Below are 23,007 nucleotides of genomic sequence, written 5' to 3'. Positions count from 1 at the left end.
CCTTCAGTTTGACTGTATTTGAATTGACAAAGACTGAAAATGTCCATAACATCTTTCAGCTGGATAAACAAGTTTGCGTTTGCTTGGTCTCCCTGCTCAGCAGGAATGTCGTAAATGATCCGGGGTAATAAATATCCCACGTCGCATGCACGCACCGACGGATGATAAACTGACAAGTTTGCTTTTGTGACGGGGCCAGACCCAGAACATGTGCAAACAGGCTGATTTTCGCTGTAAACTGGTGTCGCTGTGTTTGTGGAATGCAGACAGAGACCCAGACATGGCTGACGGGTTCCTACACGGCAGGCCGTCACGGCTCTGTCCACAGCGCACTGAAGGTTTACAACAAAGCTCTCCAGCCCAATTGAAAACCATTACTTGGATTTAATGCATAGAAAGGCAGGTTAATTAAATTTGCCCAGCCACTCCGAACAAAAGGGAGATGGAAATGTGAAATAAAAGGCAACATATGGTTGCCAGCAAGGAAGAGGCTGAGAACTCCTCTTACTGTTTCCAGAGTGCTTGTGTGGGACGAAACATGCTGTTCTGCTCTGAAGGTGTGATGATTTCTTTTCATCTTTCTGTCCAGCGGTCGCTAGAAACACTCAGTAGGGACATCGATTCACTTCAAGAATTCTGCCGCAGTTGTCAACCCTTCTGCAATGTGCATTTCTTGACTGACCCTTTCTCTGTTGTTGGTTCATTTATAAGCTGTGTACATCAGCAGGATTGTGCGGTCGCTGCAAGCCCTGGCTCTGCTCTCGTGGACGGGTTACTCTATTGATGTTTTCCTCCTGCAGGTTGTGACCCTGGGGAAGAACAGCCGTGGTTACCACTACATTCTGGCCAATCTGGTGAGTAATAACCGAGGCGCTCCCTCGGCTGGAACCGGCTTGGTGCTACATGTGATCGTCTCCACTGTATTCACAGATAAGCTGCAGCTTTTGTTTCCTGGTCATTCACTGACTGCTCTGTTTCCAGGTCTCGAATTTGGACAGCCATCACACGACAGCGCACACACACACTTAACCTTGATATGTGCATGAGAGGAAAGTTGCTGATCCAGGCGGCTGTTGCTTTGAATTTAGAGAATATAAATATACAGCAGGCAGCATTTGTCCTTGCCTGCAATGACTAGTTGAAAGTGCTTGAAAACAAAACATAGCACTTTTCACATGCTCCGGGGAGAGGAGAAGTAAAACGCTAACGTCATTTTTGGCGAGTGATGACGGCTGCAAAAATTAATATCAAGCTTTGATGGATGCTTTATAGTGCAGAGAAGAGAGGCTCACAGATCAGCATGAAACACAAAAGCCATGAGACCCTCGCGGTGCTTTGTGATGACATGGTAACAGGAACTGCAGCAATGAGTGTTGAACACAACTGAACCTCATATAGGAAGTGGGTAACTGGATGGGTGGGTAGGTGGCTGAATGGATGGATGGATGGCTGGGTGGGTGGGTGGATGGATGATGGATGGGTGGGTGGATGGATGGATGGATGGATTGGTGGGTGGGTGGAAGGAGGGATGCATGGATGGATGGATGATGGATGGGTGGGTGGATGGATGGATGGGTGGGTGGATGGATGGATGGCTTGGTAGGTGGGTGGATGGATGGCTTGGTAGGTGGGTGGATGGATGATGCATGGATGCATGGATGGATGGGTAGATGGATGGATGGATGGATGGATGGGTAGGTGGATGGATGGATGGATGGATGGATTGGTGGGTGGATGGGTGGGTGGGTGGAAGGACGGATAGATAGATAGATAGATAGATAGATAGATAGATAGATAGATAGATAGATAGATAGATAGATAGATAGATAGATAGATAGATAGATAGATAGATAGATAGATAAAACAATTCTTGAAAATTGAATCCATGTGTTTTGTATCATTTTCCCACCAAGTGACTGATGGGATGCACTCTGCACTGACCAGGTCGTGTGACACATCACGCAGGAGCCATGATCAAATCGCTGCTAATATTAAAAGACTTTAATCTGCAGCCAGCAGTAGTTGCTCACACACACACTTGAAAGCCCGACGTCATAACCAGGTGTGCTCAACCCTTGTAGCACGGCTGGCAAGATTAATGGCAAATCCGTAGTGATACACATCTCGGCTTTATTATTTCAGTTTTCCATTGGAGGTTTTATTAACTGTCAGAAACAAAAGGTTTGAATTCTGCTCGATACAAACGTGTGAAGGGAAACATTTGCCTGAGTAATAGCAACCAGATGTAGTTTTCATAAAAGTGCGGCTGATATTTTATGGCGTACAGCCTCGGGTCATATAATAACAAACCTCAAAGCAATAGAAGTTACAAGACTTTGGTCTCATCGCAGGGATTTACCAACGTGAGTCTGGACAAAGTCTTCGCTGGTGGAGCAAACATCTCGGGCTTCCAGATCGTCAACCCTGAGAACCCGATTGTGCAGCAGTTCATGCAGCGCTGGGAGCGGCTAGATGAAAGAGAATTCCCAGAAGCCCGGAATTCTCCTCTCAAGGTACTTTGCTTTCATTGTGCATGCAGAACACAACGATCGCTCCCTCTGAAGTGCTCTCTCTCGGCCCTTTCCGACCCTCATCCTCTGTTTGCCTTTGTCATTCTGTCTTCTTCCTACTCCCATTATTTCCTCCTCTTTGCTTTGCATCCCACCCGGCGATCAATATATCGATAGGAAGTGCAAGGCGAGGTTATATTGCTGCTTCAATTTACATCTAATTAAACAATGATCAAGAAAGAAATGGATTTTGAGTGGCATTTAATTAGATTTTGTCATGGCGCTGTGGACAACAAACAAGTTTCCAAGCCCTCGGTGGTGAAAAGGTCAGGCTTAGTTGCGGGGGAAATGTGTGCAGATAAAATAGCAAATTGACGGCCTAGTTTCTCACTGACTTTGCTAGAAAGTTTCAAAAGAAATCCGTCTCCAACAGCGCTTCAAGCAGATTATGTCATGAAATGTCTGGTGTCACTCAAGCAGCAACAAGGACAACTGATGTGATGAAAGACATCAAACACATGAACGTAACCCCTTTGATGTTGTGTCCATCCACAGTACACTTCGGCGCTGACCCACGATGCCATCCTGGTGATCGCAGAGGCCTTCCGATACCTGCGCCGCCAGCGTGTGGATGTCTCTCGCCGGGGGAGCGCTGGGGACTGTCTAGCCAACCCTGCTGTACCCTGGAGCCAGGGCATCGACATTGAGAGGGCTCTGAAAACGGTACCAAAATGACACCCCAAATGGGCGGGGGAGGAAGGGGTTTTCAAGGTCAAAAGGGCAGGCACTTTTTTCAGCAATGAATTACACCTAAAAAAAAACACCAGAGGGCGATTCAATCCGTTCAGGGAGTCAGCAGCGGGTCAGGCCAGAGCGTCGGAGCGGAGGCGAGAGTCGGGCTCCTTGGGAGGCCTGCAGACATCCTTCACCCACATTGAGATCATATTAGCATCAGTTATTACCAGCCATCCAGTTCATCAACTGATAAAAAGGCTGAGCCTCGGCTGCGCCCCGGGCTGAACCCAACATTAATACCGCCATCTCTCCTGGTGATTTAAAGCATCAATGACAGTGAGAGCAACATGAACACAAAACAATACAAGGACCCTCTTGGGCTTATTTGCGGTGCTGGATACTGAAGCAATGTCTTTGTTGACACTGCTGTCCGGCAGCCTGCAGCAAGGAAGCCAGTTCAGTTATGTGGGACTCACACTCCTCCTCCTCTAAGGGTCCGCCCAGGAGATGGGGAGCCAGGGGTCTCCTGAGGGCCGCGTCGGGGATTTTGACCCCTATGCTGTTGTTTTCTCGATATTTGTCAAGTGTTGAGGTTGTTGAGGTTTAGAAAAAGTGAAGGAGTATTCCTCCTCTTAAGGAAGTTTTTGAAGGATGACCATTAAGACGAACTATTGAGGTCGGTCCCCCAATCACCCTCCTCCCCGTTCAGCGGAGAGAGGGGCGAGGAGGGTGAGATCACACTGTAAAGGAGCATTGTGTTTTAGGTGGTCTGGTTGGTTAACACACCGCTGGAGGTACCAAATGTGTCCACTTACCAAATGTGTCCTAACCTGCCTCGAAGTGATGACGTCACATCTGGCATATACAGTATCTTTTTTTTCATGTTTTAATGAGCCAGAGGAAATTGAAATAAAGGATTTCAAGGCGATTTCTACCACATGCGTAGCATTTATTTCCACAAATTGCGATGTTTGTCATCGAATCATCACGCAAGAAATCACAATAGTCTCCACAGTAGTCACTTATACACATCCAGATACATTTTTATTCATTTGCCTGGGGGAAATATGCATCTATGAAAGAGTTTTCACCCCTGCCAAATCGGTCCTACCACTTCCGCGTTAGCTGAAAGATGCGTCGTGATTGGCTGACATGTGCACGGCATTGTTTTTATTTTGTATCGCACACAAACTCCACAGCAGATTATTATGAACATCTGAAGGTGTTTTTAGTCATTTAGTCGTAAAAACAATCACTCAACAATAAATGAATAAAAAAAATCTGGATATGTATAAGTGCCTACTGTGGAGACTATTGTGATTTCTTGCGCGATATCAACGAAAAACAAAACTCCGTACATGTCAGCCATTCACGACGCATTGTTCTGCAGACTGCGAAGAAGAAAGGACATAAACTTCGTAAACGATTCGATGGCAAACATCGTATTTTGTGGAAATAAATGCTACGCATGTTGTAGAAATCGCCTTGAAATCCTTTATTTCAATTTCCTCTGGCTCATCAAAACATTAAAAAATATTTATATTGTATATGCCCGATGTGACGTCATCACTCCGCGGCAGGTAGGACACATTTGGTACCTACACCACCACTCGCCTGATGCGCCAGATGTTTAGCCTCCTGGCTACTATAGAGTCGCGGCTCCACATTGACCTTACGGGAGCTTTTGTGGCTTAAATAGTGTTTGTGTCGAACACAGAGATTTCTGTGAGACAGGAGAGGTATCCGAAGATCCAGCCGTGATGACGCTCTCTGTCTAATTCTAATTCCTCTCTGTCTGTTTCGCACGGCAGGTCCAAGTGCAGGGAATGACTGGTAACATCCAGTTTGACAACTATGGCCGCAGAACAAACTACACCATAGACGTGTACGAAATGAAAATCGGTGGGCCGAGAAAGGTAAGAAAGAGTTCGGATCTCCGCCAACATCCTTTTCAGAACGTCGCTGTTAAACATCAAAGTGTTCTTGTCAAAGTCATGGAGTTTGGCCAAATACTTGTTTTTATGATTCATTGAAGGTTTGCAGAGAAGCCTGCAGGCGATGAATGATGTCCATATGTGCCAAAGGTTTACGCTGAATTCTAGTGAGAGACACTTTCAAAACAAGCGGCAGCTCATTTGTGAAGCTGTGGTGAGGCGTAGAGCCGGAGCGGCAGATGTGGAACAGCCAGGCTGAGTGATGCTGATTGCTTCTCTCCTCCATCCAGAGGCTGAATGCATTCTGCAGACCCACATACATCAAGTGCACATGATGGATCAAAGATAAAGTCAATTAAGAAAGTCAGAGCAAAACATCAAGATCAACACACTGTGAGCTGTCCACTGTGACGCCGCTCTACTCTTCAAGTGACAACAGTCTCGACCCCAAATTCAAGACGGCTTTCAGTTGGTGGAGGCGCCTTATGATTCCTGCTTTGATTCCAGAAGCCTGGTTCTCAGAGGCAGCTGTGAATGGGTGGTTAGCATGATAAGTGTGGGTTGGTTGTGATATGGCACATGATTATGCCTCCCAGCCATCTCAAGCCCACACTTCAATTAGGATCAAGCAGCCGCCCCAGCACACACACACACACACACACACACACACACACACAGAAGGAGAGGCGAGCGGGAGCCAGGGAGCGAGGACGAGACGTGCTGGACAGCCGTTTGTCAGACGCTGCAACCCCACTGTCAGTGAGAGGACCGGCTTCTTAGCTGGGATTGTCAGCCGTGATACATGGGCTAATATCTGTCCCAGCAGCTGGGGCTGAGATCAGCCGCCGCCGTGGCACCACCACCTTTTCATTCCCTAAAACACTTTTCCTCAAACATCGCTCTCTACAAGAGCGTTAGATTTGAAGAGAATCTAATGAGATGTTAGTGCCCATCTCCAAATGGACTCATACTTCCCTTACTTCAGAATCTATCGCGGAGTTTAGGAAGCAAACCACGAACGTTCGCTGTCGCTCTCAGAACACGTACTGTGCAGACACTTGGAACAAGCAGCACATTCTCATGTGCAAATGCCCTTGTCTTGTCCTAACCCAGTCCTTCTCAAATAGTGGGGCGGGGCCAGGGCACATGGGACCTTGAAACATATTTTTTTCCCGTACTAGAATTTAAGTGTAATTGCACATCCATTCGTGATTTTTGTTTTTTTCATTTCAGGCAAATTGATGCACTTTAAGTCTTTTCTGTTAGAGATAAAAACAATGTTAATAAGGTTCTTGTTTTCTGTAAGTTGATTACTTTCTTTTTCCTTTTCTTTAATGTTAACAAGGATACAATGTTATGCAGAGGTGTACTAAATAAGTAATAAGTAATAATAATTTCATTGACAAATGATACTCTTTACAGCGGCGGCAGCGAGTTTACATACCGTTTAAACACACTTCAAACACCGTCCCTTTGGGGAATCTTGCATTAGCTCAACACACCCAGAACTCTTTCAAACTGGCCCCCAACGGGCTGCAGTCGGTGCAGGTTTTTGTTCCAGCCAAACAACCACACAGAGGCAAACCAGTAAGGTGAAACAAGCCGCACCAGACATTGCAGTCTCCAGACACCTGACTGGAGGCGTTTATCGGAACCCACCGTGGCCCTTGTGGATGGTTGCTGCCTGGCAAACTTCAAAATGGGTTGATCCCACCAGCAGTATATGCTTGTCTCAAAGTTTCAGCCATGCAAGTCTATGTGCGCACAATGGCTCGTCCTCCGGTGCTGAAGAGGTCTCGTCGTTTCTCTCGCTATAATTTCAAAAATAACTGACGGCATAAAAGTAAGACATGTGACCCTATAAAATATGATGCGGTCTTGCACCAGCAAATTGAATTAGGAAATAACAAGGACACAGAAAGGATTATTGTCCACATTTGTTCCTCAAATCTTGACCAACAGAGCAAAGTTTCCATTTTAAAATCTATTGCTTTCAGTTGAACCTTGTTAAAACCACGTTTGGTTTCCCGACTAAAGCACCTTCAACTCAAGTGAATCTACGACGACAATATCACATTGGGAAGTCTGCTGATAGATTTCCGTTTAGGTCACTGAGTTGCCGAAAGAAGGCAGGAGAGTTCAGGGATAAATATTGTTTACGTTTGTTTCACGTTTCCGGAATAGCTCGGTGTCAAGCCAAAAGTGAAACGGCTGTGGCAGCGAGGCTCACAAACTGTCAGGCAGTAGAGACGGAAGCAGGTTTACGTACAGGCGATGACAGAGGGGTTGATTTCAGATGTGTCGGAGTGCACTCAGCCAGCAGGGGGAGGGCAAGCACAGCCACCAGCAATTACCTGAACTGAAGAGGAAAGACCAAAAGATGGAAAGAGGAAGCAGCGAGTGACAGTCATTGATGACATATCTTCCCATTGGTGAGGCACTGTCTTGGCAGACAGAGGAGTGGACAAGGCTTCCAACCAGAGTCAACCCCAAATGAATTCACCACGACTTGAAGCCAAAAGGTTCCAGGAAGCGCCTGTTTTCTAGCGCCACCATTTGGTGTCGAAGTCTGCACACCTGTCTCGCCAAAATATTTAAAGATCTGAAAAAGGGAAAATGAGTGCCAGATGTGCGCAGCAAAAAGTCTTGCCAGGAACAGTTGGACTTTTGGCAGCAACATATGCAACACGTTTCATCATGAGCCAGAGCAGCCATTATTTCAGATGGGCAAACAAACACTTGACATTGGTTTGACTTAAGCATCTGCACACCAGAATGCTGAGGAGCTGCAGCGGCAGGCCTGTGCTGGGGCAAGCAAGGAGGCAGTCAAATATTATGCTCAATTATTAAGCGTGTATGCAGTTCACAGGCAGAATATCAATTATTTACCATAAAACCTGGGGAGCTGAAGTTGGGAGGGACACAAGTTCCGGGCCATATGTTCGTCTGCCGCAGCCAAGCACTTTCATTTCGCCGCATTTTGGCTGTTTGAACACGCCAGACTGCAAAAAACCAACAGTAGACTTTCAACTCCAGTGTGATCCTCATTTGAGCGACGTGAGGAGCATAAAACATTGGTGTGTTTTCATGTTGTTCACTGAGCCACTTGGATGATTTTAATATTCACCTCATTCCACGCTGATCCAGTTGAACTGAAGGGCAGCCGGAAGCAGTCCCGTGGGAAATGCTTTAATTAGCCCTGCATCATGGTGGAATGCGGTCGTACTGAAGCTCGTCTCTGCTGCATGCACTCCTGCGTCTCACTCTTGAACCGGAGAATCCCGACAGTCACTAACCCGCGCTTTCTCTTTGCAGATCGGGTACTGGAACGAATACACTCGATTTGTAAATATTATGGACCCGCAGGTCACCAACGACTCCTCAGTGGAAAACCGAACGATTGTGGTCACTACTATTATGGTACACTTCTCATGCAGTTTTAAATGTTTCACATATTCTGCCACTCAAGGTCATGGTGTTGATTCCAATGAGTGATACATTCTGTCCTGGGCGGGTAGAACCACATCTTTCTTGTGTTGCTTTCCATCCACTCACTACATGTTGAAACAGTCGCTCCCACTCGGAAGAGTGTTTCAACTGTATCCGTGTGGGTGTCAAAGCATTTTAATTTCCCATACTTCAGTGGCCTGTCGTAGCAGTGACATCACAATGATGGTATAAATGGTAATGGTTGACTCCATCAATTAGCAAGCGCATACGTAAGTAGACCTGTCTGCCTCACCAAGTAAATGTTCAATGACACTCAGGATAGACTGATAGAGGCTGGGGAAGCCATGGTTTTGTCAGCGGGGCAGCGCAAAACAAGACCAATCCGAGCAGGTGTAAGAAGAAGCCTCTTCCTTTTTGTCACCTCTCTGATCTGTTTTGTGTTGCTCCGGCGCAGGTTCTGTGTTGAAGTGGCAACGTTTTGCAGGACACGCCGGGCTGAAAAGTGTCAGCCAATGGCGTGAGCCTCTTGCAGTCATGTGACTTGCCTTGTTGGAAAGAAAGGAAGGAAAGTTTGGATTGTCAAGGACCAGTTGACCGAAATCAAAGTGTGGTCAAGCTAGCGGTAGCTGCTTCTCCTTCGCATGGTCAAACCACTCTAGATCAGCTTCATGATCAAGTTCTGGAAAGCTGGTGTTTATTGACGTCATATCTCCACGACGAGGCCCGAGGCGAAGCCTCGCGGCATCTCAGACGAGGGAATACATTCAACACAGAACAAACAAACCATTGCTCTCCTTCTCGCACTCTAATTGTGTGTGGCTGTAATGACAACGCCTGCTCTCCTGAGAGACGGCATCTTGAAAAGGAGACGGCAGAAGCTGCCACCCTCCTGCTCCCCTCATATGGAGCGCAGATCTTTTTCCTCGATTCCTTTTCATCAGATTTTGCTTTACTGAAACACCGTTGCAGCTCGGCATTCATGAGCTTGATGGTCTGGCCACCGTCCGGTCCCCCTTCCTGTCACGGGCATTTACTTGTGGATCCCATCCGACATCCCCATCCCCACCCTTCACCCAGCCCACCCACAGCACGCCTGCCAATGACTCCCAGCCCTACTAAATAATCGGTCTCTCCCTAGTTCCGCCCTCCTTCACCCCACACTTGCACCCTAGCAGGGTTGGCTGCATTGGTCCTGGTGTCTGTTGGCTTCCACGGGCCGATGAAAGCGGTGTGACCTCTCACTCACGCCGAGCTCATCGGCCTCCGCTGTGTGAGCACGAGCGCATGACATTACATGATATGAGTGTGTGCACGGGGGCGAATGAGAGCATGCATACTGCATATGTAGCGGTGACTTGCACGAGAGTCAATAAACCAGTGTGTGTTTGAACCAACAGGAAGCTCCTTATGTGATGTACAAGAAAAATTATATGCATCTGGAGGGGAATGACAGATATGAAGGCTACTGCGTCGATTTAGCATCTGAGATTGCCAAACATGTTGGAATTAAGTACAAACTGTCTATAGTAATGGATGGGAAGTACGGAGCCCGAGACCCCGAGACCAAGACGTGGAACGGGATGGTGGGTGAACTGGTCTATGGGGTGAGTAGTGGGAGCCTCCTTTTTCGCTGATTACATGACAGTTTGCAAGGAACTTCAACATGAGAGGAGATCTCATTTTTCTGTCTCAAGGTGCTCACCAACCTCTTTGTGAACTCATCAGCTCTTCTTCAATATCTAACGCGCCTCAGAAAGCTTGGCTGGGAGTGAATTTGTCAGGTGCAGCCGCAAGCGTTGGGGAGTTGGTGATTATCTTGAGATGGAGAAAATGATATCATTTCTCAGTGCTGTTCATTGCAATAACGCCGCCTTTCCCTTACAGCAGAGGTGAGTACGGCAAAGGTCCATGTGGCAAACACACTGTCATCACGTTAATGCGCCAACAATTGAACACCTTTGAAGTGATGGCGTAATTGCGTCCAGAGAGAAAAGCAGCAGCGTGGTGGTGGTGCGAAGCAACAAGATCCATATGCCTTGTGCTTCATGAACGCTGAGCCTCTTACAAGAGGAAAGAGTCCTGCCGTGTTTTACATCTGACAGTGCTCTCGCAGCACCTCCGGCAGGCTGGATTTGCCGCAATAGTTGAGCGGCGGCCAAATGCAAAATGCATGAGGCTCCTCATCTGTTCAATTTCCCCACTATCAGAAGGAGAGATGGCTCGACGTGGCGCTCTAGCGCCACCAAATTATCTTTCAAATGGAAAAAGACCACTCTGTGCAGCTCCTCAGAGGGTTTGCCCGAGAGTCCAAAAATGAGAATCGCCAGCGAGTCCGCTTTAAAGCTCCATGGAATTAAATGATCAGATACTGGACATGAAAGATACGTCATTCAATATGTACTTGAGCAGAAAAATGATTTCAACATTGCATTACACTGCAAAAAGTTTGGTCAGAACTAAAATGATATGCTCACTTTAAATTAGCCAACTCAAAACTTCTCAGTGGAAAGTAAAATCATAAGAAGACGGGCTGCCATGACTGGTCAGTAGAGTGGAGTCATGATGTCATCGGCCTCTTTACTGCGCATGTGGGCCGTCTACACGGCACCTGAGGCCCCGGGGCCACCGCGACCCAAAACATGGAAAGGTTAGAAACATTTAAAAATAGACAAAAGTCATACAGTTGCCCTTCAAACCACATTTTAGATTCACCACCTGTGTTGTCGAGTTACTGTTAGCAGCTTAAAAATAGCTGGGAACCACAGAAGAAGTGAGAATTATCATATTATCGTATTTTTTTATTCTTTGTTGTTCACCTGTCTTTAAATGAACCTTTTGAATTTTTCGTTCTGTTTTGACTGAAAATGAGTGAATACTATTTCAGCTTCATTTTGTTGACATACTATTGTCTGGTCACACTCAAGATCGGGGAACATATTAACCACTATGAAACAATTTATTTGCTTTTCACTGGTATTAGATCAATTTTTCGTAAAACAAGATGGTAACCAGTACTAGCTACCATGTGTGAATAAGTACTTTTCATATATGGTAATAATGTTCCCTGATCTCAGGTGGAACCAATAGATCAATCCGAAGATATGCTCACGATATGTCGTTGGTTAAACAGCAACTGTAAATGAAAAACTGTTTTTATGTGTCAGTGGGTTTATCTAATGTCCTAATCCTCAACATAACACTAGTAGCTTCTGGCCAGTCACTAGTCAGAAAGATCCTCAGGTCACAGTCAAGTCGTCCCCGGCTCCTCAGTTTACTGCAGGTGAGCCGGGACTAATGCGTCAGTGCAGTGTGACCTTTTGACCAGTAAATTCATTTGATTTCAGTTGTCTTCTAAAGGTTAGACCGCAGGCTGCTGCCGTGTGGTTTGTCTGGCCATCGATTGAGAGCTGCTTACGCCGCTGTTCTGTTGACACGCTAACGGTTTATTGCGTCTTATTGTGTTCTCCCTGGCTAAAACGCTGCGTTGGCCCAATACTTTGACGCAACAAAACAAAGGGTTTTATTTGATAAATTAACACACGCGGCGGCTGCAGTACAGCTGTCGAATGTGATTCATTATTTGCCTTCACAAAGAAGCCCAAAGTGACGGCGGCAACAACCACCTCTGGATGTGTTTTGATAAGCTGAGCTAAGGAGGTAGATAAAGAGAAGCAGCTTGGAAAACACACCAAAACACAAGGCTAATCTGAGAATATTGCTGCTGACCTCCATAACCACCTGAATTCAAATAATTCTTTTTATTGACAGAGGCTGAGCCATTTTCAGGGGGGTCCTGACCCCCACTTCTTTGATTTGTGTGAGGTGTTCTGCTGTGTTTTAGGATGAACTCTGACATTTCTAACACTGTTGTGACTGTAACTTTAGATTTCTCTCCTGCAAGAAGCTAAACTATTGTATGTACAAAGACGGCGCGACACCTGCTTCAGGTCATGACTGATCACTGTTTTTGTGCATGTCCCTGTTTCTAGAGAGCAGATATAGCAGTTGCACCTCTCACCATTACTCTGGTGCGAGAGGAGGTGATAGACTTTTCCAAGCCCTTTATGAGCTTGGGCATCTCCATTATGATAAAGAAGCCTCAAAAGTCCAAGCCCGGTGTTTTCTCCTTCCTGGACCCGCTGGCCTATGAGATCTGGATGTGTATAGTGTTTGCCTATATCGGGGTGAGCGTGGTTCTGTTCCTGGTCAGCCGATTCAGTCCTTACGAGTGGAATCTCGAGGAGCAGGACGAGACCAAAGACCCACAGACTCCACCAGACCCACCCAATGACTTTGGCATCTTTAACTCCCTGTGGTTCTCCCTGGGAGCCTTCATGCAGCAGGGCTGTGACATCTCACCCAGGTGGGTCGGTGCAGAATGCAGAACTTGGAATGCAACTTTTCAAATGGAATCTGTAATAAACTGCGCCGCAGACAATGATAGCAGTTAATTGCTGGGATGTTTTTACTGCTCTAACATTTGCCATTGTTATCCATGTTCTGTGCTTTGACACTTTAATGTAAAGTTATAGTTGCAGACATCCATTATGAAAGAGAAAAACCTGAAAATTTCCATCGCAAAGACATTCAAGATTTTGTTTAAGGCCCTGAATGATAATCATAATAATAATACATTTAAGTTTGAAATTAAAAATAGATTTAAAGAGAGAACAATGAACATTATGAGTTAAATCTGGCCTTATGTTCAAGGGATTGTGAGGATTTGCTCCTAGTTTCTATCATCCTTAATGTCTATAGCTTAGAATTCTGGAAATTCAGAAACACTTTAGATAAGTGTAACCATTGGAAGTGTTGTGTTTTAGGATGTGATGATTCGTGTCAGCAGCACATGGACAGTAGAGTTGGATTCTACCGATGCAGAGTGCAGCATTAATAAACCTCTTCAAGTGGAGCTCATTTCGATACCATTCAGCTGACTTTCTTGCAGATTTTGAAACATAAAGCTCTGACGGCTTAAGCAGAACTCCAGGGATTGAGTCATTCACTTCATCCCTGTCCCTCAGGTCTCTTTCGGGCCGTATCGTCGGTGGCGTCTGGTGGTTCTTCACCCTCATCATCATCTCCTCCTACACTGCCAACCTGGCTGCCTTCCTCACGGTGGAGAGGATGGTCTCGCCTATTGAGAGCGCCGAGGATCTGGCCAAGCAGACGGAGATTGCATATGGCACTCTGGACTCAGGTTCCACCAAGGAGTTCTTCAGGGTGAGCGTTGCGAATTAAACACGCCGAGTCATGATTTGCCGCCTTGTTAAAGCCTGTCTGAGACGCGAGGGTGGAATGTCCTAGATGAAGGTTCCTCTGTTGAGCACCGTGAGTGCAACATGGCTGACCCTGGCTCGATCGCTCCAAACCAGGCAGGTTGACAGTGGAGCAGCTCTTGAACTCCTCTGACATGAATGGGAAATTACTCAGCGCAACCTTGAGGCTTGTCAGCAGAAAGTGTGATAACAGCACGGGAAGCTCAGAGGTGATAAAAACAGGAGGCTCATCCAAGCACCCACATCAGCCTCAAACTCCGAAGGGTCAACTCCTGGAATATAATTAGTTGGCTGGCCGTGGCGGGCAATTTGGGCCTGATGAAGACGAGCAGCGGAGGTCAAGCGGATGCGAGCGCGGTGTTGGTTTGTCCCGCTGGATTAGGTGAGAGTCAATTAAGAGAGAGCTGAGACCTGAGAGCAGGAAAAATCTCATTTTCTGTTCAACATTGCCGGAGCTCTCCGCTTTGTGCGGCGCCAAACAGTTGCATGTGGAATTAAGAAAAAGCACTCGGATGAAGACTCGGCACCGTGGCACGTCTTTTATCTCGCGCTCGCTCATTATTCATCAGCAGGAGAGAAACAATTCATATGCTCCACAGCTGCAGCCTGTTGGCACAAATATCCCTCCTGTTCTATTAGCTGCAGGATGGATGGCTCCCAACACGCACAAGCCGCCTGAAGTGGCGTCCATGGGCTGCAACAGCTCACCTTCATGCACTCACTTGTTGGAGGGGAAAGTGTCTTGAGCCTGAAAGCAACACACAGCATCTAGAGTTCATTATCTTCGTGACTTTCCAGGGGAGTCAGAGCGACACAGCTGCGAGGGTTGTATTTTTATCTGCGCCTCTGAGATGATGGATGCCAATTACAGATTAGGATTAGCGTCAGACAATGAAGCAGCAGAAGGTTCAACAGCCAGAGACGACAAGTTACACCGGCTGCTTTTCTATCAAGTGACTGCTCTAGTTACATCCTCCAGTCTTCAAATGGAAAATGACATGTGCGAACTGCTATTTCAAGGGACTTTTAATTAAAGCTGCAGAGGGTTGATGGGGGTGGGGGGCAGGGGGTGTGGGGGTGTGTGTGTGGGGGGGGGGGTTACAGGCTGATTAATCGAGTTCAAGTTCTATTTCAGATCTGTTTTTCAGGAAACACATTCAGGTTTAATTAGAGCCGTACGACATCAGCCAGATGGAAATTTGAAATCACTTTCAGACATTTCAAACGCGTCACGTGAGTCACCGACTCCCAGGCCGTTCATTTTTAATGATGTCACCTGCTTCATTTTCACTCATCCATGACTAACACGCAGAGGCAATTTCATTTTGGATAGTGAAGTTCTGAGTCAGCGATAATGACGCTGAAAGTTGTGGCGGATTCTTTTCTCCCACATTATAAGAGCAATGTTTTAAATCCCACCTCTTTGCTCCGCGACTCACTGATATCAGTTGAGCTTGAACGGGGGCAGTACATTGTGGGATGGTCATGTTGGAAAAGAGACGGCTACAGATGTCCTGGTGAACTCAACTCGACATAGACAACCATCAGTAGTAAACTCTAAAGCCCAGTGTTTCAGTCGCCTGTGAACTCCCCATCCAGTCACCTGCTCACTGTGGTTGGACGATGCTCCAGTATATCAGTCCACCTCCAAGTGTCCCGCCCTCCCGTCAATGGAGAGCCCAAAGACAGGGGTGAGACATCAGATCCCTCGAGATGGCCGACCCCACCGCCTGATCAAATCTTAAAATGTCTCACTACTTAAAGCTGGTATAAACAAACCCAATTAAAATCCAATGAAAGCGGAACCTACTTCCAAAAGTTGATGCACATTTCATCAGCCCTGGAGCACATTAAACCCCCCCAACTCTCCCATTTGATGGGAAGTTGACAGATTGGACATATGGCTTATTTACTTGACAGAACCTTACGTCACCATATGTGTTGTTCCTGGGTTTGGGGAATGAAGGAAGTGAGCCGGATTAAAAAAGAAAGAGTAAGAGTAGATCTTCTCGGAGCATCAGCTGCTGCGGCTCACAAGGACAGCTGGTCTGGGAGACGTGGATGTGCCCAGCGAAAGGCTGAATACCTCACGGCGTCTGGAAGTCAGTCCCTTCTGGTTGCGGGCTGAATGTCCCCAGACTGCCGTCTTTGTTTGCTCTTCACCTTGAGACTGTGCAGAAGGGCCTGGAGCTTGATTCGTCTTGTTTATCCCCAACGCATCTGTCTAGTGCACTGAAGTTCCGGTTCACCCGCAGACTTCATCCTGCTGGGTCATTAAAAACCACATCCATTATTTTTGAGGGCGGGTGCGCTGTCTGCAGTTGATGAATGGATTGCAAAATACACCGCTACTATAACAGAATATTCTCTAATGCTGTCCGCTATAGAACAATAACTTGGAGAAAATTAATGTTCAGGAAATGTGTATTTTGTCTCTGACTTGACACCATAGATGCTTTGTGGTTTGTTAAAGTATTTAATTCTCGCCAACGTGTGAGAACCTGAGAGGCAGTTATGACGACTGTAGCGCGACTCCCAGCACCGTTGTCACTTTGTGTTCTAGCACAGCGCAGAGCTCCTTGAAAGCCAAGAGCTTGTTTGCATAAAAGGCAACGCTGACAAGAGTGATGATCGACTATTGTGAGCTGGGCATAACCTCGGAGCGAGGCTCTGTCCGACTGCAGACGAGCGGCACCAGCAGTAGCAGCAGGCGAGGGGGGCTGCGAGCCCGGTCCAGAAATAAGCTTCAAAGATTTGCCAGTTTGCTATTCAGGCCACAGCAAGTGGCACTTCAATGACAAAGTGCACCTCCAGAGCTGCGACTTTCATTTCTTGAGATACAGCTTGTCCTGGAGCACAGGATATTGAGGAAAACTGGTAATGTCCACAAACAAGGCGCAGGACAGAGGGTCGGGTGGGCGTCAGATACACCGCTGGATAAGAAGAAAAAAGACTTTGCTCAAGACAGATGCTGGAGAAAAAGCCGCACAATAAGACGTCCATCAATAGAGATTAAGTGGTTATTTAGAAAAGAGGGTAATTACTACTCACCCTGAATCACGTCTGCCCGCTGCTGAATCTCGTTGGCGGGGGACAAGGCCCCTTCAAGTCACCTCCAAACTTTATTTCAAAGTGCTGCGAGGCTATCTGTGATATCTGCGGATACACCGAGACTGAAGTTACCCCCCACCCTTCCCACCCGCTTCCCATTGTTGCACAATTTTTTTAAGTAGTTCTAGAACCTCAAAACTGTATGCAACAAAACCTGCTAAGACATAAATGAACATCACTAAATATCAGAGTTTTAATGTGAGATAACATGGTGAGGACCACCCCCACAAGGTCAGGCAGGCAGACATGAAAGGTCACAGCCGGAGCCGATAGAACGGATCCACTGGAAACGCTGTAGTACCCATGCCGGCCTGCAGATGGAACTGTGATGCACAAGCAGCACATGAAGAAGAAGGATGGCACCTGGGATGCTTCAGTATTGCGTTAGCATAAAAAGTGAATGTGGAAATTGTTACTGTTTTTGGTTTGGATCAGTCGGTACTAAGTCAAGCAGCAGTTCAGATTCAGCTTTTGCATCTCTGAGCTTAACCATCTCAGTAAGCAAAAAAAGACCTATAATAAAATATGAAGTATGAACTTGTAATGTACGGCAGATACGAATTGAAATGCATATAGCATAGAGCGAAAGCTGATTGAAACCGTGGCCCTGGACACTTGGTTGGGTCGACACCATTTTGGTTTGGTTGAATAGCACTACATGGATAAAGTGACTGAAAACACCAGATCCACGTGCATGAACCATCCCCGATCCACCGACTGCATGTCTATTTTTTTTAAATAAGTCCGTGTGATGTATCACTGTTAGGTGGCGTGACATGCCCCTCATCACTCAGAGAGACCCAGCATGAAAGCCCCCCACCCTCTGTTTAAACGGCTTGTGTTGCATTTCTGCTTTAACAAATGATCAGTTCAGATTTATGAATTATGTAACATGTGAACCACAGAGCGGCTGGCTTTGCGACCAAATGCCGATTTGTGCTGAAAGGGTTTCTTCTTATCGACTGCTCCATGCTCTGCCTAATGGGCATGTTCTCCGTGTCTGTTTGAGTGTGGAGACTCTGGCTCATGCTGAAGTCCTCTTATCTCAGGTCAGTGCGCCACATTCAAGACCAACATTTCCTCTGTTGGGAGAAACATGCGGGCTGCTTTGTAGCCGCAGTAACACCTACACAGATGATGTAACCTTCTCTCAGGTGGGAGGCAGTTTGACTACTTGGGTAATTGAAAGTGATTAGAGCAGTGTTGTGCTTGGGTGTAATGCGCTGTGGCACTGAACAGCAACTTATTTGTATCTCTCATTTTACATTTCAATCATTCAGTCGGCAGATTTTCCATGGTGACTGACTGGAAATGTCTGCCGAGCGATAACATGGTGCACTTATCTGTTCACACAGCACACATTTAAGGGTGTTTCTTCGGCCCTGCTTGTATTGGCAGATGTAAAATACATAATATAATCAAATGTTTCGTTGAACTGACAAGACTGCTTCTGTCGATCTCATCTGTTTGGAAGTTTGCTCCACCGCTGCTTCATTTTTGCTGTCAAGTCCACCAACCAAAAAAGGCTTAGTAAATATTCAAGTTGTTTCCACTGCTCTGGGGAGCACACATCAGGAATTTTAAGAAGGTTCTTAGCATCACACATTCCACTTGTGTTCCATGCAGAGTTTGGTGACTTGTTATTCCTTTTCTGTCCAACCTCTCCCTCAGATAACTGAGACCTAACCTGACCACAGCTGTTTGTAATTTGGCCCAGTGTTGCGCTGTGATGCCGGCTGAGATATATCCATATTAACACTGCTTACGTGCCATTTCCAGTATAAAATAAAGCCTGGTCAATTACATACCATGAGGTCCAAGCTTTTATCCAACAAATTGCACTATTAGTGGGTTCAACTTGTAAATGTTCTCTACTAGTCCAAGGCGTCTACTGCATGCAGAAGCTACTGCTGCTGCTGCAGTGGCAGTCTTGGTCCAAAATCACTGTCCCGCCCACAGCTTGACCTGTCATTCCCACGTTGCACGGCGTTTTTTTACACGCCGAACAGTGTGGTGAAGCACTGCCTGAGATGTCAGAAATGCCACTGGCAGGTGAATCCCATTGAAAGCCGAATGCGTCAAGGTGGGATCCCCCGGGACGAAAGAGTCCACCTGATGGCGGTCACTACGTTTTGGCCTGAGGAGTGAACATGTGCCGCAGGGGTTGGCTTAGCTACGCTTAGATTGCCTGGATTCTCATGCAAAGCTGCTGAATTCATGGTATAACAACGGTCATTGCCAAATACCTCACTGACAACAATGTGCCTGTTGATACTTCACGTTTCATTTGACATGCAAATATGACAAGCTTGGAGTGGCGGCATCCAGTGTGAGCACACGCTGGAGCGTATGGACGACCGTCATATGTGCAACACTTCCCACTGCGTCCCACGCAAGTAAATATACCAGCTCATTCATCCCATCCCTGCCCATCAATGACCGTCGACCAGAGCTGAGAAAACCACCGGTCAAAGCAGAGATGAGAATGTTGGATCCACGAAGTCAAGCCGTGTCACCTGGTGCCGCGGTGCTCAGCTGAGGCGTGTCCCTGCTGGCTAAAGGTGTGGCAGATCAGCCGGTTTAGGACTCGACCCGCTCCTCCCTCGCGGCGTTATTGATGAATCTACTTCATGAAGCACCGAGACAGCACGGTCTGTCATCCGTGATCAATGCGCAGATCCATTCTCCTCCCCTCATTTGAGAAGGCGCTCGCTCCGCCCGGGCTGATGAGAGCGCGGTCTGTGGGGAAATTGTCCTCCCAAATAGTGTCCTCTCACTGTCACTTCCACACCGTCTGATCTGGCCATTATCTGTTGTCCTTGCACATCAACTTAAACCATCAGTGCGTGTCATCAGAGCAAAGAGGCCGTTTAATTAGCTTGTGCTATGTTGTTGTCTCATCTCATCCTCACCCTCGGCGAGACGCACCAACACAGATGCCCACCTCACAAATTGTGGATGATTGCACAACAGCGCAGCACTTTCACTGGGTCAAGGTTAATGCTTTTGCTTATTAATGGCCCTGTATAAGGGGTGGATATGCTCCTGTTTACAGAGCTTTCACCAGTCTGCTGACAAACGTGCCCCATTTTACATCTGATCTTCCACTCAGCGAGAGAAACAGATCATGTAGCATGCGCCGTAGAAGGGGTTTACACCCTGCTTTTGTGGTGACCAAAGACAGCGTATTGATCTTTCCAGAGTGACAAATGCGGCCTTTCCTTTCCTGCAGCTCCTGAGTCAGTGGGGTGCAGACCTCCCCTGACCCCCAGCCAACTTCCCCTGAAAGATTCAGAGTGAAAACTCTATCTTAAGCGCTAACAAACCAAAAGTCAGTGTTGGGGAGCAACTTTCCGAGCTGCAACACAATCATATGTGGCAACACTGTCCTTTAGATTACACAGATCTTACAACAATCTTCAGGAACTTGTGTTGTTTCTTGCTGGAAGCTCTCACATCCTTAAATCTACTCTATCTACTACTAATCTCATTGTGCGCCTCCTTGTATTATTTCTCAGCTAGTCTCAATCTAGGATGACGGGGGGGCCACCGTTGATGATGGGCCACAGATCAGGGGGTCCAGAGTGGCAGGTCCTGTGGTTTATGCCAGTTATTTCCATCATCTTTAGTATGTTACTAACAGGAAGGTACTTCATAATTGCATTATTGCACACACCAATGCCATACTCGGTCACCTAGTGGCAGGTCACAAAACTACATCCTTCTGGCCGCAAATGGCCCGCGGGCCGTGAGTTTGGGACTCCTATTTCCTGGGTATTCTCCATCACTGAACCAGTGCTTACATCCATTAGCAATAGGTATCCTGAGGAAAACTTACAGTATACGGCTAGTACACTGATGCAGGGTATGAGATGTATTGCAACTAACCCATGTGGTTATTTGCAGTCAAACAACCGCATCCAAAAACTGTGGGAATTAAATCCTGTTTCCCAAATGGGTCTCTTTTCTCAAGTGTATTAGCCAGCAGATGCATTCATAACAGCAGCTTGTCCGCTCACCCCCAAACCATTCACAGCTGATGCTGATGTGGATGGCAGCCAGTTCCTGAAAACCATCCCACACTATCACTTCTCTTTGGCCTTTCCTGAGAGAAAGACCATGCTTCTGACGTGGGATGCAGTCTGCGCTGCAGTGTCACTAGGGATATGGCTCATCACAGCTCGGACCAAGATCTGTTCAAAGTGTGAAATGCTTATGCCGAAATAATCCAGCGGCGTTGAATAATTTAATTGATGCTTATTATAGATAGCGCTGAAGTCCCCCTCTCCATCTTACAGGCCTGCTAAGCCTGACCCCGGGCGCTTGGAAAACGCTCCTCTATGTCACTTTGTGATGGCGCGCCTTGAGCCTGTGTAACCCGCTTCCCGTTCCCTCCTCTGGCTCCTTCTGCACATTGACTGTGAGTCACTGCGCGGATGTTCCGTCAGGGGCTGCGTTGTTGAATTCAATGGCTGTAATGAGATTTAGCGGCTATTTTTAAACTACTACCGCACACTGCTTTAATTCACTTAAGTGAATTTAATTGTTATTTATAGTGGACTTGAAAGTCTCGTAAAATGGTTGCTTTTCTCACTTCCAATGGCCATGGATTATTAATGCATTAATACAGCGGGGCTCATTCAACACTTAGTAGTATTGCTCTACCACAAAAACAAGAATTCAATCGTGATGGACTGAATCAAACCAAAGCTGGGAAGCTTTGAGGGGGGAGGAAGCCGAGAGGGCCATAGATGCTGTAAACAATGAGGTGAGGAGGAGCCGTGCGACTTTTGCTGGAGCTGATGGCGAATGCCCAGAGAAGATTAGCACGTCGGTCCGTTGCCTGTCTCTTTAGACAGTAACACTCTGTCTGTCAACACTCAAGTAGAAACATGGTTGAGAATTCAAAACTGTTTTATTGCACGCGCAGGAATAAAATGGATTTTGTGAATTCTTGTCCTTAATGATCTTGTAAATACCCGACACACACACACAATCTTCACCAGTGAAGTATTTAAAGATATCACGCCTTTTTTGCTCCGAACGATATCTAGAAATACTTCAACGATTCAAGCGTCAGCGAAAAGATCATTAAACTCAACAATCCTTCAAAATCCACTTCAGGCTCTGGTGTTTCAGGCTTCTAAACTTCTCCCTTTCTTTTCTTTCCAGCGCTCCAAAATAGCAGTGTATGAGAAGATGTGGTCGTACATGAAATCCGCTGAGCCCTCAGTGTTTGTTAAGACCACACCCGATGGCGTAGCCAGGGTCCGAAAGTCGAAGGGAAAGTTCGCCTTCCTGCTCGAGTCCACCATGAACGAGTACATCGAGCAGCGAAAGCCGTGCGACACCATGAAAGTCGGTGGGAACCTGGACTCCAAAGGCTACGGTGTGGCGACGCCCAAAGGCTCAGCATTAAGGTGGGTGGAATAATATAACAATATTCTCCATGTTGTTATAGTATTCCACCTACCCTGATGTCCCGTGTTGTCATTCTCTCCTCCTCTTCTTCTTGTTTTGTTGTGGACACAGAGGTAATGGTAGTTTGCTCTTCACTCAGTTGGCTACGAAGGTGTTATTACTGAAATTCTGCCTAAATATGAATTCCCTCTCTGATCCAGCTCAGGTGTTTAAGGCTCACAGCCGTTTCATATTTGTCTCTTGCTGTTTCTTTTCTCTCTCCTTCGACTTCTCCTGCTGTCCCATGTGCCGTCCTACCTGACTGTTGTGTTGTCACTTTTAATTTAACACTTCAATGGTTTTTCAATTTAGCCTTTAAAAGCTGCGCTGTCACTTGTGACGAATGTTAATTGCATGATGTTTGTTGTTGTTACTTCTCTTCTCAATGACAAGTGTCCCCATCCCGCACACTTCACTTCTAAACGATGTAACGCTCCATGCCACCTTTTTCCAAGATTGAACTCTGTCCTTTACCTTATAGATCTCTCCGTATTCCTTCAATTCGTAAGCAATTTGTCCTCTCCCGGT

General features: G+C 46.6%; 1 protein-coding gene across 6 annotated transcripts in view; it reads left to right on the top strand.

Annotated features, from left to right (window-relative positions):
• LOC128767576 (glutamate receptor 3) overlaps positions 1–23,007 on the top strand; it is a 79,038-nt gene that overhangs the window by 47,189 nt on the left and 8,842 nt on the right. For all 6 annotated transcript variants that reach the window (XR_008416145.1, XR_008416144.1, XM_053879686.1 and 3 more), the window contains exons 5-13: positions 801–854; positions 2,352–2,513; positions 3,066–3,233; positions 5,057–5,161; positions 8,495–8,599; positions 10,027–10,233; positions 12,619–12,992; positions 13,654–13,852; positions 22,192–22,439. Coding sequence is in view for 4 of the 6 variants with exons in the window: in XM_053879686.1 (XP_053735661.1) it covers positions 801–854; positions 2,352–2,513; positions 3,066–3,233; positions 5,057–5,161; positions 8,495–8,599; positions 10,027–10,233; positions 12,619–12,992; positions 13,654–13,852; positions 22,192–22,439 (1,622 nt within the window). In the remaining 2 variants the exon portion in view is untranslated. The remainder of the gene's footprint in view (positions 1–800; positions 855–2,351; positions 2,514–3,065; positions 3,234–5,056; positions 5,162–8,494; positions 8,600–10,026; positions 10,234–12,618; positions 12,993–13,653; positions 13,853–22,191; positions 22,440–23,007) is intronic.

Source organism: Synchiropus splendidus, chromosome 11 (genome assembly GCF_027744825.2).
Source record: "Synchiropus splendidus isolate RoL2022-P1 chromosome 11, RoL_Sspl_1.0, whole genome shotgun sequence".
NCBI lineage: Eukaryota > Metazoa > Chordata > Actinopteri > Syngnathiformes > Callionymidae > Synchiropus > Synchiropus splendidus.
The sequence above is the reverse complement of the archived record's forward strand: the minus strand, read 5'-3'. Positions and strand labels throughout refer to the sequence as shown.